Genomic DNA, 18665 nt, shown 5'->3' on the forward strand with positions numbered 1-18665 from the left:
TGTGCTAGGCCTTATAAAGAAAACCTGTTTTCAATGGTAGTAGAAATGATATATCAGAGGTTTATACAGGTTCCCTCAATCTCTTAACTATTCATTTCTCCTCTAAGTGACAAGGCCCTGACACTAACATGTATGTGTGCCACGAGAGATTTCCTTACGTTATACATCCCATTTTGTAAACTTGCAGAGCAGCTACTACGTGCACAAAATTATGCTGAACAACTTTGGTATGTCCAGAGGTAAGAAACGGTTCCTATGCTGTGCTTCTACTTGTGCTAGTCAAAGGAGGTTTTGTACTTTTACAGCGGAAGGGAATCAGGTTAAGGTAGATGTTTATTTAATCTGAGTCCTTAGGCTTCTGGAAAAAAACCCAAAAACAACCCCCCCCCCCAAAAAAAAAAATAAAAAATAAAAAACCCCACACAAACCCATAAGGCAAAAGCTTGTTTAAAAACAGATACTACATTTAAGGATTTGCGTTCGTTCTAAAGCAGGACCGTGGATTCTTAAGGCTGATTTACAGAGAAGGGCTAGGTCTGTCACCGGAGCTGAAAAGGGGGTTCGTGTTTTTCAAACGGCACTGTTCCACGGGGAGCTCCATGCGGCCCTGGACGGCGCCTCTGCAAGGCCGGGCGGCTCCCTTTCGCCTGACTCCCCGGACCAGAGGCTGCGGAAGCCCGGCTCCGGCTGGGGGAGAAGGAAGCCGGCTCCGGATGGGGGAGAAGGAAGCCGGCTCCGGATGGGGGAGAAGGAAGCCCGGCTCCGGCTGGGGGAGAAGGAAGCCGGCTCCGGATGGGGGAGAAGGAAGCCCGGCTCCGGCTGGGGGAGAGGCCTTCGGTCCGGGCCTGCGGGCCCTCAGCCCCAGCCAAGGCCGCCCAGAGCCGCGGGGCGTGCAGCCACGTTGCCTGCGGCCCGCCCTCCCGGCCGGGCGAGCACCAGCGAGCCAGCCGCGGAAGCGCCCTTTCGCGGTCCAGAAGCCCGGTTCCGGGATAAAGACCGCGGGGGCGGGACTTGGGCTGCGCGGGGCTGTTTCCTCTTCGTGTGGTCCGCCCGGGTGGTGAGAGGCCGCGCCGCAGCCAGGGCGGAGCGTCCCGTGGCGCGACCTCGCCCGGCCTGAGCTGGGGCGGGCACGGAGTAAGCCGTGTCGCGCGGGGAGCCGACAGCCCACACCGGGGAAAGATGGGTCAAGTGGCGGAGGTTCCACCACCGCCCACACGCCCGGGAGAGGGAATTTGAGCGCGCCTGGGGGCGGGGGCGGGGAGAGCGGGCGGCTCTCTGAGAGCATGCTCCGTGCGGAGAGCCTGACATGCGCCGTGAGCCCTGGGTGGGTTGGCAGCGGGTGGAGGGGGGGTGGCTGGCGCGAGCGGGCTGATGTGTTTATCCGGTTTTCTGGGTGGGCGGTCAAAGCGCACGCGTTCAGGGCGAAAGGCGGTGGGGCTGGGCGGTGGAATGCGCACGCGCTGAGCGGGCCGACAGCTCTGGGAGGGCGTGGAGGGGGCTCTGGGAGAAGCAGGGGAAAAGGGAAGCCAAGGGAAAGGAAAGGGCGGGGGGGAGGGGTGAGAGTGTGCTCTGCGCATGCGTGCGAGCGCCAGCGACGACGGCGGCGGGGGAGTCTCGGGGATGACAGTGGCTTTGCCCGTTGGGGTAACGGTCGTCGTCTCCGGCCGGGCTTGGGGCACCGCACAGACCGCAGGATCCATTAAGGCCGCAGCAGCCCGGGCCCTACCGAGCTAGAGGGGCGCGTGGAGTCGGGGTGAGGGCGGCGAGGCGCGGGGGGAGGGGCCTGCGGCGGGGCCTGCTGTGTGCGCTGGGCGGCGGCGGGCCTGGCTGTGTGAGCGCTCGCCTCTGCCGCGGCCGGGCGGGCTCCGTGGGCGGCGGCGGCCGTCGTGCTTGGCGGAGGCGGTGTCCGTGTGTGCAGCGCGGAGAAGATGACCGGGCAGTGAGGGGCGGCGCTTGCGCCTGGTGACCTCGGAGCGAGCGCCTAAGGAGCGAGGGGCGCCGCCGCGGCCCGGCTGGGCCTGCTCCCCGCCCCCTCCCGCCGCTCCGCCGCCGCCGCCGGCCCGCGAACTTCCTCCCTCCCGGCCGGCCCTCCCCCGTCGGTTGCGGGACGGACTTTCCCGCCTCGACGCCTCCTGGAACAGCGGGGCTGTAATCGCCGGGGCGGAGAGCGGGCTCAGGCCGGGCCCCGCGTGCGATATGGAGAGCGCGGCGGCGGCCTCGGCCCTCCGCAACAGCCGCCTTCGGAGCCGCCGCGGCTTCGGGCACTAGATCGAGGAAGCTGACCCAGGAGCTGTCGTCCTTGCCGTCGCCGCTGCCTCCGCAGCGAGCGCTGTGATGGAGTAGGGGCCCTGCCGCCGGTGAGAAGCGTGCCCGCCCCTCGGACCGGGCCGGGTCCCGCTCCCGCCCAGCTCGACCTGAGGAGATACCTCCGCGTCCGGAGATGCAGCCCGAGCGCAGGCCGCCCGCCGAGCCGCGGGGCTAGACTGTTCCCCGAGTCGCGGCCCGAGCCCCGAAGCCGCCACGTTCTGCGCCCCGCGGCCGCCTGGGACAAACTCGAACGCTGGTTCCTCTACTTTTTTTTTTCTTCTTCTTCATCTGCAAGTCTCAGGGACGGAGGAGGGGCGCCGAGGCCCCATGTGTGGGAGGATTGCTTCAGCCTCGAAAACTTGCACGGATTTTGGTGACTACTTTGGCCAGTGGTTCTGCTCTGATTTCCTCCCAATTGTTGCAAATTCGCCATTGTTCCCAGGCTGCTCACAAAGTTGGATCCGGAATTTTTTTTCAACCGGGAGCCAACGGTGTCGAAGTGTCTGCAATGAACCCCGTGAATGCTACTGCTCTCTACATTTCCGCGAGCCGCCTAGTGCTCAACTACGACCCCGGAGACCCCAAGGCGTTTACCGAGATTAACAGGCTCTTGCCTTACTTCCGACAGTCCCTCTCGTGCTGTGTTTGCGGTGAGACACCTTTTATTGTTCCCTTTTTAGGCTTTTTTTCTTTCTTTTTTTAAATACCTTTGGGCAATGGTAACGGGAACGGTTCGAGAACTTGGTAGTTTGCATTATTAAGCTTTTGTTATTTGTGCAGTGGTATACAGTCATTAGTTTTGACACTCCAAAGGACTTTCACCCGGCATTTCAGAAAGAATCCTTCCAAACCGCTTTGTACAGCGGTCTGAACGTTTGAAACTGTTTATTTCATCTTAGGTCAGTTCCTTAGCATTTCTGATGATGGCTTTTTAAGTGACGTGAAATATGCACGTATCCTGCTGCCTTTTTTTTTTTTTTTAACCTTCGGTACAAGAATTGATTTAATACCTAGCTTAGTTAAATCCGGTTAAAACATGTACATGTGGCGTGTTTGCATTTCCCCAAACTGGTGTTGTGTGTGGGTGCTGGTAGACTGTGACGCGCCCACAGCTAGTGAACTCGGTGCGGAACTTGCCCCCAGGTCCTTCCACAAATGCTTTGACAGTCGGACGGGAAACAGTGCGCCAGGGAATACTTGATAGGGTACTAAATACTTTTTAGCTAGTGGGATTTTTACAGGATTACGTTTCGTACTGATTTTGTGGCTTTAATACATTGTGGCCTGGTAGAAGGTTATTTTAGGTATTTCTATTAAAAAAATATTAGTGTGGCCCTAACTGGTTTGGCTCAGTGGTTAGAGCGTCGGCCCGTGGACTGAAGGGTCCCGGGTTTGATTCCAGTCAGGGGCGCATGTCCAGGTTGCGGGCTCGATTCCCAGAGCGGGGTGTGCAGGAGGCAGCCGATCAATGATTCTCATCTCTCTCTCTCCCTCTCCCTTCCTCTCTGAAATCAATAAAACTGTATCAAAAAAATAGTGTGGTGGGGAGGATATTTTCAAGTTATTTTTGAGAGATGGAGATGCTAAGTTGTTTAATAAATCGAAGTTTCTCAAAAGTAATAATTTGGGTTAACTGCATGTATAATAACTATTACCCCCCCCCCCAAAAAAAAAACAGACACGATGAAAACGTTAATATACAAAGGAAAGGGCAGCTGGCCAAAAAAACAGTAATATAGTCCACTTCGTATTCTTATTACGACACAAATTTTGAGGTTTTGTTGATCCACTCACATGTTTAGTCAGTATTTCAGAAATTTAGGCATTTCAGGCTTTCACGTTGTCTTAAATTAGATAAAGAAGTGTAATTTTGTGATTATTAATTTGAGATTCATCTAGCATTTTCTGTATAGCTCTGGGGGACGGCACTGAAGGAATGCAGAAGAGGTGAAGATTGTGTTTTTTTTGTACACCAGGTACTTAATCTCATAAAAATTTAAGTAACTCTGTTAGAAGGTGATTAAGTTCTACTGTGACTGGTTGAATCTTAACAACTTTATAGAGAATCACTTGCCCTGGGCAAATCACTAAACTGGCCTGGGTCTCAATTTTTTAATATAAAAAATGAGTTTTGGGCTAGATTTCAAGTTTCCTTTCAGATTAAATTTTACTAATGTAAGCATTAGAATTTGATTGGTTTCAAGATTCCCTCTTACCCCACTGCGAATTTTTATGGAGTGCTTTATTTATTTGTTTATTTATTTATTTTTAACAGCTTTTGATAGTTTGTGGACTGAGGAAATGGAGCTGCTATACCTTTCTTATCCACAAACCATTCTTGGAGGTTTGGGGGGTGGATTGCTGAGGTAGGGATGAAGTAGGGGAAAGAGCGGACATAGGGCTGCTAGATAGAACAGCAGTAGAGAGGGATGTTATCCAGGTAACACTTGAAGATCTGATAAGTCTCCTTTTTACTAGGTAGATGGGATTTAACTCTCTAAGGGGGGAAATGGTAGTTTTGAATTGTGTAGGTACTTGGATTTGAAGTTCTTATCAGTAGCTTCAGGTTAGTTGTGGTCTAATTGAACATTTCCCCCAGATTCTAACCTGGATTTAAAAATAAAATTGCCATTAAAGATAAAATTATATTTAAAGAGTCCCCAAGTGTCGTTTTTAAATATTTTTTAAAACCAGTCTTGGCAACACAAGGGGAATTTTTCTGACAAGTGGAGCTTTGTAATAATTTTTTCTTGTTCACTTTCCCTCCCCCTCCATTCTATGGAAAAGATTTGTGGATTCTACTTCCTTGTAACTGAGTAGTTGGCATAAAATTTCAGCAATCTGGATGTAGCTTCAGGCCTCCCTCCTTGGTGGTCCCCCCCCCCCCCGCCCCCCATGTAGTCTGTGGTTATCAATAGATAGGGGAACAAATCAGTTCTTTGAATTCAGATCCAGCATTTAATAAAACTTTGTATCAGGTGCTATCCTAGACTCTCTTTCTTAGTTGAAAAACATAAACTCATTCAATTCTAGGGCCTGTGCAATTTTCTTTCATGAAGGTAAGTAAAAGTAAAGTGTAATTCTGTCTTGCTGCATGCTGTAAATAGGGAGTTTGTTTCAACAGGCCCTCCAACATATGATGCAGTCCTACCCTTTCAGCCTGTATTCAACTGCTCCCTTACATAATTGCTCTGCTTCAGCCAGGTTGATATTTTTTGCCTTTTCAAACATACATACATGCCTTATGTTTTCTTCTTTCCCACTAAAAAGTTCTCTTTGTCCTTTGAGTCTCTGTAACCTTTTGTTCCAGTCACAGGCACTTAAAACTCTTTCAGTGCAGTTTTTATTTTATTTTAATTTTTTTGTCGGTGCAGTTTTTATAACTAATTCTTCTGATACATTAGGGAAAATACCATGATTTTGTACGTTTTTGTGTTCCTCTTGACTTGTCACTGGCAGTGACTTGCGTGTAGGTGTTTATGAGACACAGGAAGAAAGTGAGAGTAGGTGAGGGAGGGAAAGTAAAAGACTTACAAACTTTGTAGTTAGGTTCAAAGCTTGATTCTTCTGCTTTTGTGTAGACAAGTTACTTTAAGTTTTTGCCTCAACTTCCTTTATCTACAAATGGAGGATGACTATACCTTCTTCAAGTTTGTTTCTCCAAATTTGTTATATGTGGGCTTGCTTTTTAGTGGGGAAAAACCTTTTGACCCTATGAGAACAAGTCTATGGAGTTGGTGTCTGGCACATATATGTACTTAATATCCCTTGTGCAGAAGTAGAGAGGGAGGAGGAGGTGAGCGAAGAGACTAAACTGTCAGGTCAATTACTGTCAAACTTAGACTATTCTCTGCAACTTCGGGTTTTGTTATTGTTTGATATGTAAATTAGCTGTTTATCACGGTTTTGGTTTTTCAATTGCCTTGTATATTTAAACCTTCTGAAGCTTCAGGTGAATGGGATATTGCTTCATAGAATTACTGTACTTTCTAGGCCATAAAACAGAATTATAGTGACTACTACTTTTTGTGTCAGTTTTTCCCCCTTGCTCTAAATATTGGGACGACATGCTTTATCATGTAGCAGGAAGTATAATTTCTTTTCTTTTTTTAATGCCATGGAACTTAATAAATTCTGTCCTAGGGATTTAAAGTTTTCCATTAAACTTGCAAGTCCTCAAGTAATATAACAAGTTTTATATGTAGAAATATGTAGAATCAAATTCTGTTAGAGTTGGAAGGATGTGTTGAATGGAAAACTTTTACTTTCTGAGACATTTATAAGAGTCCTGTAAAGTAATCAGGATCAAATCTCTACTCATGAATATTTTCCTGGTGTTTTTATTTTTTTAGAGAGGAAGAGTGGGGGAGAGAGAGAGAGAAACATCAATGTGAGAGAATTAACATGCATCAGTTGCCTCCTATATGTTCCCTGACTTGGGATGGAACTTACAACCTAGGTATGTGCCCTGGGTTGTAACCGGGAATTGAACTTGGGACCTTCTGGTGCATGAGACAATGCTCCAACCAACTGAGCCTCAGTGGGGCTCCTGGTGTTTTAATTAGAGTCTAAGAACAAAGGGGTTTTACCTTTGGATTTACTTAATATTTTTGGACCTTCTAGACCAGTGGTTCTCAACCTTCCTAATGCCGTGACCCTTTAATAATACAGTTCCTCATGTTGTGGTGACCCCCAGCCATAAAATTATTTTCGTTGCTACTTCATAACTGTAATTTTGCTAAGGTTATGAATCATAATGTAAATATCTGATATGCAGGATGTATTTTCATTGTTACAAATTGAACATAATTGAAGCATAGTGACTACTCACAAAAACAATATGTAATTATATATGTGTTTCCCAATGGTCTTAGGTGACCCCTGTGAAAGGGTCGTTCGACCCCCAAAGGGGTCGCGACCCACAGGGTGAGAACCGCTGTTCTAGACATTCAATTTTTCATTTACAAAATGGGGAGGGGCTGGAGATTAGTGTTCCCCATTGAAACACATAAAGTGATATAGACTAAACAAGTTTTTGTTTTGAATGTGAGAGGACTTAAAGACAAAAGCCTATCTTTTAGGTAGGTAGGTAGTTGGTTCCCTAAGGGTGAGAGCCTTGCTTGTTTTGTTTACTATAGTAGCCCAGTACCTGACAGTTACTGGTTTAACTTGTTGAATGGATTAAATTATTAAAAAGTCGAAGTTTCAGAGTAGGAAGGATATGCTCTCAAATGAAGTATTTGCCTTAAAACCAAATAGATTTAGCTTTCCGAACAACTACCTTCACTTTACTTATTTTTCTCTTTTGCCATTGTATGTATTCCACCCCCCTGGAATTAGTGGAGTAGATGTCTTAAGAATCTCTTCCAGTGTGGAATATTGGAATTAACTTTGGTTTTGACAGAACAAATAATTTATAAATAGTAAGAATCTTCTTAACTGGAATTTGAACATATAGCTTTGAGTGTCTTATTGCAAACTACACATTTTTTATTTATTCTTAATATATTTTTATTTATTTTTAGATAGGAAGGGAGAGAGGGAAAGAAATATCAACTGCCTCCTACACACCCCCCACTGGGGATCCAGTCCACATTCTGGGCATGTACCCTGGACCTCCTTGCTTCATGGATGTTGCTCAATCCACTGAGCCTCACCAGCCGGGCAAACTACACACCCAACTCTAACAGGATTTGATTCTACAGATCAAATTTATTATATTATTTGAGGTCTTACAAGTTTGCACATTTAAATTAAAAGGCCATTTGAATAAGTGTATGTATTATATTAATATTTTATATTTTTGTCAAGCCTGGATTTATATTTTTCTAACCTGGATTTTAAAAAATTAAGAGTTCATTTGATACTTAAGATTTTATTTTTCTTCTACTTAAAATCACTGTAGTTAAAATTTTTTATTATTAGTAAACACATAGTATAAAATTTGGTATCTTTCTTTTTTTTTTGTTAATCCCCACCCACGGATACTTTTCCATTGATTTTTAGAGAGAGCGGAAGGGAGGGGGAGAGACTGATAAACATTGATTGGTTGTCTCCTGGAGGTACCTTGAGATTGAGCTTGCAACATAGGTACATGCCCTTGACCGGTATGGAGCCTGAGACCCTTCGAGACCCTTCAGTCCACAGGCTGATGCTCTATCCAGTGAGCCAAACCAGCTAGGGCTAAATTTGCCATCTTAATTATTTTTTTTTTAAACCTAAATCTCCAATGGTTAAGTGAACACATGAAATTTTTTAAAATTTATTTTTTGTTTTTACTTATTTTTTAAAATTGATTTCAGGGAGGGGATGAGAGGAGAGTCATTGATCAGCTGCCTCCTACACTCGCCCTACTGGGGATTGAGCCAGCAACCCGGGCATTTGCCTTGACTGGGAATGGGTCGACCTTTAACCACTGAGTCATACTGACCAGGCTGTATTTTCTGTTTTAAAAAATGTTTATTTAAAATATATTTTTATTGATTTCAGAGAGGGAGAGAGAGAGAGAAACATCAATGATGAGAGAGAATCATTGATCGGCTGCCTCCTGCACACTCCACTCTGGGGATCTAGCCTGCAACCAGGACATATACCCTGACCAGGAATTGAACTGTGACCTCCTGGTTCATAGGTTGATGCTCAACCACTGAGCCATGCTTACCAGGCAAAATATTTTTTTGATAGTAGCCATTCTAATGAGTGTGAGGTGATACCTCATTGTGATTTTGATTTTGATTTCTATAATGATTTAGTGACATTGATCATATGCTTGTTGGTCATTTGTATATCATCTTGAAGAATCACCAACTTTTTTTTTTTTAATCCTCACTGGGGGATATGCTTATTGATGTTAGAGAGAGGGGGAAAAAAGAGAGAGTAAGAAGGGGGAGAAAGAGAGAGGGAGAGGGGGAGAGGGAGAGGGAGAGAAACAGCGATTGGTCACCTTCTGTACGTGCCCTGACTGGGTATCAAATCTCAAACCTAGGTATGCACCCTGACCGGGAATTGAACCAGCAGCCTCTTGGTAGATGGGATGACACTCCAACCAATTGAGCCACAGAGATTCACCTGGCCAGGGTGAATCACTATTATTTTTTATCTTGAAAACTTATTTCACTTACTACGTTTTTATTAATTCTGTAGAACCATTCATAAATTAACTTTATTGCATATGTAAAATTTTAGAAATTAGCCATAAATGAATATTTCCCTTCATATAATTTGTTTTTGAATAGCTGTTCTGAGTATCGTTTAAGAACATCTGATTAGTGTTAAAGCAGAGTTGGTTTACCAGTTTTTTGGGGGGGGGGGGGAGGGACTTAAGTTCACCTGTTCTCTCTGATACGGGAAGAATTCTTTTTTTTTTTTAAATATATTTTATTGATTTTTTACAGAAAGGAAGGGAGAGAGATAGAGAGTTAGAAACATCGATGAGAGAGAAACATCGACCAGCCACCTCCTGCACATCTCCCACTGGAGATGTGCCCGCAACCCAGGTACATGCCCTTGACCGGAATCGAACCTGGGTCCTTTCAGTCCGCAGGCCGAAGCTCTATCCACTGAGCCAAACCGGTTTGGCAGGAAGAATTCTTTAGGGAGCATTTATCTAGTGGGCTGGTAAAGAGGAACAGTAGTTAGTAATTTGCCTGGTAGATGCACTTCTTTTATTTCACACATTTATTTAACCATTTGTTTGGTTCTTTTCCTAAGAAAAATCTTTTTACAGTTCCTCTTTTAGTACTGTAAAAATTCTGAAAAGTTAATAGTTTGAATAATGGTTCAAGGATGGCTGTATGGGATGTAGAATTAGGCAGGAGAAATTGTTTCAGTTTAAGTGAAATCTAGGAAGTGTGGGGCTTGAGTAGGACCAAGAAAAATGGTTAAGTTAGTTGCTCTTTTTCAGTAAGGCTTGATGGAGAGAACAGTTGGCTTGTTGAGGTTGCAGAAAATTTTATTTCCATGAAGGGGAGAGACCCCTTGCAGTATAGTGGTTACTCAGAGCCTTTTGTGTGGGGACCTTTAATGCCAGGCTAAGGAATTTGACATTTATTTTGTAGATGTGGTTTTTTTTTCTTTTTTTCAAGTGTGTTTTAGTTCTGGCTGGGTAGCTCAGTTGGTTAGAGCATTGTCCCAATTCGACAGGATTGTGGGTTCAGTCCTGGTCAGGGCACATAGAAGAATCAACCAATGAATGCATAAATAAGTGGGACAACAAATTGATGTTTCTATGTCCTTCTTGCTCGCTCTCCCCCCCCCCCCCTTCCCTCTTTCTTTTTTTTTAGTTTCCATTTTCTAGAATTTTTTTTTAATTAAATCTTTATTGTTCAGATTATTACATTTGTTCCTCTTTTTTCCCCCCCATAACTCCCCTCCTCCCAGTTCCCGCCCCACCCTCTGCCCTCACTCCCCACCCACTGTCCTCATCCATAGGTGCATGATTTTTGTCCAGTCTCTTCCCGCATCTCCCACACCCCTTTCCCCCCCAAGAATAGTCAGTCCATTCCGTTTCTATGTCCCTGATTCTATTATAATCACCAGTTCATTCTGTTCATCAGATTATTTATTCACTTGATTCTTAGATTCACTTGTTGATAGATGCATATTTGTTGTTCATAATTTGTATCTTTACCCTTTTCTTCCTCTTCCTCTTCTTAAAGGATACCTTTCAGCATTTCATATAATCCTGGTTTGGTGGTGATGAACTCCTTTAGCTTTTCCTTATCTGTGAAGCTCTTTATCTGACCTTCAATTCTGAATGATAGCTTTGCTGGATAAAGTAATCTTGGTTGTAGGTTCTTGGTATTCATCACTTTGAATATTTCTTGCCACTCCCTTCTGGCCTGCAAAGTTTCTGTTGAGAAATCAGCTGACAGTCGTATGGGTATTCCCTTGTAGGTAACTGAGTTTCTTTCTCTTGCTGTTTTTAAGATTCTCTCTTTATCTTTTGCTCTTGGCATTTTAATTATGATGTGTCTTGGTGTGGTCCTCTTTGGATTCCTTTTGTTTGGGGTTCTCCGGGCTTCTTGGACCTGTAAGTCCATTTCTTTCACCAGGTGGGGGAAGTTTTCTGTCATTATTTCTTCAAATAGGTTTTCAATATCTTGCTCTCTCTCATCTTCTGGCACCCCTATAATTCTGATGTTGGTACGCTTGAAGCTGCCCCAGAGGCTCCTTACACTATCCTCTCATTTTTGGATTCTTTTTTCATTTTGCTTTTCCGGTTGGGTGTTTTTTGCTTCCTCGCATTTCAAATCATTGACTTGATTCTTGCGCTCCTCTGGTCTGCTGTCGGGAGTCTGTATAATATTCGTTATTTCAGTCTGTGTATGCTTAATTTCTAGTTGGTTCCCCAATATAACATCGAGGGTCTCATTGGTTTTCTTGTAGATCTCATTAAGTTTATCGGCGGCTTCTAAACAGTTCTTGAGAGACCTTAAAAGTGTGGTTCTGAACTCTATATCTTCCATTGACAATTTTGTCCTGTTTCTTTGTCTCCGCATTTTGTTATGCTTCCTTGGTGCACCCCCTAGTGGTCTTTGTGCGCAGTATTATAGTTAAACCTTGATTGTTGTAGCTAATACCAGGGAGGGTTTGACCTCCAGGCCAAGTGGCTATGAGAATCCCTTTCCCTCTTTCTTTCTCTCTCTAAAGTTGATAAAGTTTTTTAAAAAAGTGTCTTCTATAGGTTGCCAAAATCAAATATAATCTAAAGGGCTTGTTAAAATTCAGATTCCCAATTATCAGACTGATTGAATTGGAATTTCTGTGGGTAGTGCCTTGAGTGCCTTGTAACCTTTATTTAACACCTCCCTCCGGTCTTGATATGGGACAGGGGATTTGTAAATCACTGTTGTAAGCATTTGAGAAACATTTTAACTAGGAGAGGGATGTACTTTAAATTCTGTTTTAGAAAAGATTGATTTAGGAGTAGAATATGGGATTGATTACTGAATAGTGGTGGCAGTGGTAAGGGAACAACATAGAAAATGCTAAGGGAAATTTTTGTCTTATGGTCATCATAATACTTTAATTCTTTGATGTGTACTCTCCATATACTTTGTCATATTTCACTATAAACAGGTTAAAAAAATACGTTTGTATTGAGAGGAAGGGAGAAAGAGAGAGAAACATCAATCTGGGCTGCCTCCTGCACTTTCCCCCACCCGCCTCCTCCACTGGGGATGGAGCCTATAACCTAGGCATGTGCCCTGACCAGGAATTGAACCAGCGACCTCTGGGTGCACGGAATGATGCTCAACCAACTGAGCCACACTGGCCAGGGCCTCACTATGAATAGGTTAAATGAGACATTTCCTATTCTAAAATTTATAAACATGTCTAGCACAGTGCTTTCACATAGCATATACTTGATAAAATGTTTTGAATTATATTTAAGAACTGACAAAACCTGGCAGTTTAATACAGATGCGTGGGAAAAATTGCAGGAGTCAAAAGTTCATATCAGAAATGAAGTTTGGAAGGACATGAAGAATTTGGGTAGGCTAGTTTGAAATGATATAGGGACAGCCCAATTAAAATATTCTTCAAGGGTTTAGCAATTTGGTATAGATTTTGGGAGAGGTTGCAGTTAAGATAGAAATTAGAGCAGTTCAGGTGTGGGCCTAAGGAGAATGAAGAGAAGGATGAGACAATGTCGAATAATGTGATGGTGATTGGTGTTTAGGGGTGAGGAAATATTGGAAATATAATTAGGAAAGGATAAAAAGTAATCTAAAAACTTTTATTTTATGCCCTTCCCTGGAAACTTTGATTTTAAAATAATTTTATATACTATTTGATATAGTATAACAACATATCTTCTGAGTCTTGGGGTTGTGGTTATCAGTCCCTCAAGTTAATTTGAACATCCAGGTCTCCTTTCTTTGCATTCCTTATTTTCATATGAACACTCATATCATATTGATAACATCCATAGCACGCCATCATTCGTTGGTTAATGCCTTATTGTATTGGCTTCTCTCAGTTGACATATCCCTCAGAGTCCACTTAGCTACTTTTATGTATGATTCATTTAAATTTGTTTTTTCGAGTTCTGGTGTACTTTCTAAATTTTATCTTTTATTTTAAAAAAGTGGTATTTCAAAGTTGTTATTCTAACTTTTCTTACATTTTTCTTTGTGTCCAGGAGTCACTTTTGTCTTCTTGTCCATTTAATTTCAAACCCTTATTCTTTTTTTTTCTTTTAAAGATTATTATTTTTGTTCCCTTGTCAGGAGTAGACTTTCACCTTAATTACTGTATATCTGGCTATTTTCTTGTTCCGACTCCTCCATAATAATTCAGCAGAATTTTCATTCATTACCCTTTTACTCCAGAGATCTTGAATCTTTGCAGAGTTGGAATATCTGTTTTTTTTTCAAGCTGTTTTAATCTAGTTTTGCACCCAGTGTATTTTGTGTGTGCTGATTTTAGTTGTCTTATCAGTTTACATTTGTCTGTTTTCTTAGTTATAACCTACAGAAAATGTGCAGTTAAGATGTTGCCTGGTCTTTACCTTGGAAATTAGTATGTTTTCTGGAAAGGTTGAATGTTTTTAAAATTCTTTTTTTTTTTAATATATTTTATTGATTTTTTACAGAGAGGAAGGGAGAGAGACAGAGAGTTAGAAACATCGATGGGAGAGAAACATCGATCAGCTGCCTCCTGCACATCTCCCACTGGGGATGTGCCCACAACCCAGGTACATGCCCTTGACCGGAATCGAACCCGGGACCCCTCAGTCCGCAGGCCGATGCTCTATCCACTGAGCCAAACCGGTTTCGGCATTAAAATTCTTTATGTAATATTTATACTTAATCTTAGCCAAAAGGCTGAGAAGCGATTCTTTATATAGTATTTAAAGGCATATCTAAAGTGGGGGTGTGAGTTTAGAGTGTAACAACCTAAGGACTTTCAGCCCCCTACCAATCCTTCTAAATGTTTTTCCCTTGACGTTCAAATCTCTGCCTAAGGTTCTGATATCTAGGACTCTGGCAATATGTAATACAGGAATCTAGGATTAGAAAGCAGCATTCCAATTCAGGTATTCTTGTGATGCATTTCTGAATCCTCTCTACAGTTAATCATTTGGTTGTCCAGCCTGTGACTGAACATATTCAGGATAGGACGTAGGATATAACTATATCAAATTTACCAGAAGCTGTGGGCTGACTCAGGGATCTCTACATGGTGTCACTGAGCCTACCAGCTCAATTTTTATGTAGGTCTTACAAGGAAGATATTTACTGGGTTATTCTTCATGATGAGAATTTATAAAGCCTTAGGCAGAAGGGATCATATATCATACAGCTATTTCTTCACATCAAAGAATCCTTTCTGTAATATTAAAAGTTCATCCAAGCCTTTTCTGAATAATTCTGGGTTAGGGAGCTAAATTCTACTCTGCACAATAGCCATATCATTGTTTGATAACTTTTTTCTTTAGAAAAGTTGGTTTCTTTAGAAAGTTCTTCCAATTTACCCAAGTCTCCTTCTCTATAATTGTCTCCTCCTCATTTTTTTTTGGTCGTCTGGAACAATTGAAAAAAGCCTTTGATAAAATTTTACCTTTTCAATTATTGGATGACAGTTTTCATATCTTCTCTGAGAAGGTAGACATCACTAAGTATCTGTCCTGGAAGCACCCTGAGTTCAATTTCTTCTAAAAGTGTGGACCTTTGTGTTCATGTCCAGAGTGTTTTAGATGTGGCCAGATGGTACTGTCTGCCTTGATAATTTGAACAAATTAATTTATCTTAGTTTTATTTTATTGGACTAAAGCAGAGATTTGGTTGTGAATTAGGCCCCCAGGCTCTTTGTTGTTGTTGTTAATCCTTATCCGTAGATATTTTCCATTGATTTTTTAGAGAGAGTGGAATGGAGGGGGAAAGACAAAAACATTGATGTGAGGAATTGAACCCTTGACCAGAAGGAGAAATCACAAGTCTGCAGGCTGACTGACACTCTATCCACTGAGGCAAACTGGCTAGGGCCCCTAGGCATTTTTTTACCTTGATAAAAATTTTACTAAATTTGTTGGTCATAGTTTTAAAATCTAGCCTTCATATAAAAATCCAGATTTTAGGCACCCCTAGAAAACTGTAGGGTCTGGCATCAGTGGGTGTACACTCCCTCATGACATGGCATCACTGAGAGTAGTTGAGAGGGGGTTTCTCCCTTTTTGGGGTGAAGGTAAGTTTGCCCTTGGTTCCCTTCCAGCCTTTGTCACTTAAAAAAAAAAAAGGAAGAAAAAAAGAAACTTTACCTGCATGTCCCTCTAGACATTTGAATTTGTAATTCTTAGAAGTAGAGAATTTTGTAAGGTCTCTCGTACTCTCGACATTATTTTGAACCATAAAATTCTACTGTTGGGATCTTGAATTATTTTGTGAACCCTTCTTACCTGGATAAAAATCGGGATTGCTTTATTTGTTTGGCGGTTGTTGGTTCACAATGTTTCTGGTCAATTAAAACATTTTCACAAATTATTTGTTAGTGTTGTTCAAATCTTCTCTACCCTTACTGATTTCCTATTCATTTTGTCTTTGAGAGATGTTGAAATCTCTTAATTATAATTTTGTCAAATTCTCTGTGGAGTTTTAATAGTTTCTGCTTCATGTATTTTGAAGCTTTTATTAAGTGTATACAATAGTTTTGAACACATGGACTCTAGTTTTAAGTTTAATTTTTAATGTTCTGCCCTAATTCATCTATCATTTCTAGGTTATGTTGCTGTTTATGGGTGATAGTTTTCTATTTCTTTGTATGCCTTATTAATTTTTTGTCTTTTTAAAAAATATATATTTTTATTGCATATTGATTTCAGAGAGGAAGAGAAAGGGAGAGAGAGGTAGAAACATCAGTGATGAGAGAGAATAATTTGATCAGCTGCCTGTTGCATGCCCCCTACTGGGGATGGAGCCTGCAACCCAAGCATGTGCCCTGACTAGGAATCAAACCGGTGACCTCTTGGTTCCTGGGTTGAACCTCAACCACTGAGCCACACCAGCCGGGCTCATTAATTTTTTATTGGATGCTGGATATTGTGACTTTTACCTTGTCCGTAAAATTTTAATTTGTTGATAGATATTTTTGTTCTTTTTAAAAATATATATATTTTATTGATTTTTTTACAGAGGAAGGGAGAAGGATAGAGAGTTAGAAACATCAATGAGAGAGAAACATCGATCAGCTGCCTCCTGCACACTCCCTACTGGGTATGTGCCCGCAACCAAGGTACATGCCCTTGACCGGAATCAAACCTGGGACCCTTGAGTCCACAGGCCAATGAATGCTCTATCCACTGAACCAAACCGGTTAGGGCTGTTCTTTTTTTTTTAATATATATATTTTTTTATTGATTTTGGAGAGGAAGGGAGAGGGTGAGACAGAAACATCAAAGATGAGAGAGAATCATTGATTGGCTGCCTTCTGCAAACCCCACACTGGAGATCGAGCCCTCAGTCCGGGCATATGCCCTGACTGGGAATTGAACCATAACCTCCTAGTTCATAGGTCAGTGCTCAACCACTGAGCCATGCCAGCCAGGCGATAGATATTTTTGTACTATAATTATTGTTGAGCTTTGTTCTTGGGATGAGGTTATGTTATTTGTAGACAGTTTGATCTTTTTGAGGCTTGTTTTAGCTTTTATCAGGTAGGACCAAAGCAGCCTTTAACGGGTGGGCAAACTTTTTGACTAGAAGGCCACAATGGGTTCTTAAACTGGACCGAAGGGCCGGAACAAAAGCATGGATGGAGTGTTTGTGTGAATTAACATAAATTCAAACTAAACATCATTACATAAAAGGGTACGGTCTTTTTTTTTTTTTTTTTTTTTTTTTTTTTTTTTAGTTTTATTCATTTCAAACGGGTCACATCCGGCCCTGTGGGCTGTAGTTTGCCCATGGCTGCTTTAGGAGCTAATTTTTCTGCAGAACTGAGCAAGATGATGCCTTATTCAATCTGATGCCTTATGAATTATGTTTCTCACTCTTGGTGTTGGGATTAGGAATTATTCTGTTGCCTCTGAATTACATTGGGATTTTCACTTCGTTCCTTTCTGGGTGTTCTTTCTTTAGGCTGAGGTAATTCCTAATGTGCATAAGCTAATCGGTACTCAGCTGAAGACTTGAAAGGGACCTGGTTTAAATATCTGGAGCTCTGTCTCTGTGCAGCTTTCTCATGTCTAGTACTCTGGCCTGAAAAGTCCAACTGCCTTGGCCTCCCAACTCTGTCTTCTCATTTTAGGGAGATCACTAGGGTGTGTTTGGGCTCTCTTTCCTTGTGCTGCGGTCTGAAAATTATCTCTAGGTATAAGCTGGGGCAGTTGTAGGCTTAGCTTGTTTGTTTCCTATCCCAGGGATCACTGTTCTGTGCTTTCTGTTGCTCAATATCTGAAAACAATTGTTTTGTCCAGTTTTTTGGTGGTTTCAGGTGGGAGAGTAAATCTGATTATTCTCTTTTGTTTGGAAACAGAGTCAGATTATATTCTAAACTTATGCTGTCCCATATAGCAGCCACCAGTGCTGTGACATTTTAAATTTTATTTAATCTTAAACATTCTTGGGCCAAATCTCCAGACATTGAGTCATTTTTGGAGTAGGCCACCTAGATGATTCTAATACTAACCCATGGATGAGAAGTGACTGTTTAAAGGAATAGCTGTCTTGGAATATTCCTACTATGAGGTTAATAAGTACAGTTAAAAAAAAAAGTGTGCCAGTAAATTTAAGTAATGCCATATTAAGCAAGTTTCTTGACAGCTGTAGTGTTCAGTTTTAAGACACTGATATTTTGAGATGACTCTCCAAGAGTGTATTAAAGCAAACCTGTAAATGCTTTCTGGTTCAGTGGAACACCAGTTTAGGAAATTTGTATCTAGATTTATTTTGATGTGATTAAATGTTTGAATGCTCAGCTATATATCAAGTTAATTGTACCTAATTTACCAGCCTGTATTATCTTATTGGTAATATTTTAATGAGACTATCATTGCTTTGTGAAAGTATGAAAATAATAAAATATTACATAAATGCTCTGTAACCACAAAACACTCTATGAAGGGCTACCCTACATAATTATTAAGAAGAATGATGTCTGGCATTCTCTTTTAATTCTTATTAGAATATGAAATGAGGCATGATGAGTTTATGAATATGTTGTGGTCTCAGTGGTATATATAATTCATTTAATAATCTGTGGTGAGTGTTTGTTGTTTTTTAATCCTTTATTTGTTTTTTACTTTTTGGTTAATCCTTGCCTGAGGATATTTTTTTTTCCCCTCATTGATTTTTAGTGAGAGTGGAAGGGAGAAACATTGATGTGAGCGAGACATATCAATTGATTGCTTCCCGCAC

The 18665-nt window shown here is 42.0% G+C and overlaps 1 protein-coding gene across 1 annotated transcript in view; it reads left to right on the forward strand.

Moving 5' to 3' along the window:
* Positions 1–1829: 1829 nt before the first annotated feature.
* The window catches only part of MSL2 (MSL complex subunit 2), a 31406-nt gene continuing 14570 nt past the window's right edge, over positions 1830–18665 (forward strand). The window contains exon 1 of the mRNA XM_081106171.1: positions 1830–2957. Within this exon, the coding sequence (XP_080962297.1) occupies positions 2816–2957 (142 nt within the window). The 5' untranslated portion in view covers positions 1830–2815. The remainder of the gene's footprint in view (positions 2958–18665) is intronic.

This window comes from Myotis nattereri (assembly GCF_964212035.1).
Source record: "Myotis nattereri genome assembly, chromosome: 14".
NCBI lineage: Eukaryota > Metazoa > Chordata > Mammalia > Chiroptera > Vespertilionidae > Myotis > Myotis nattereri.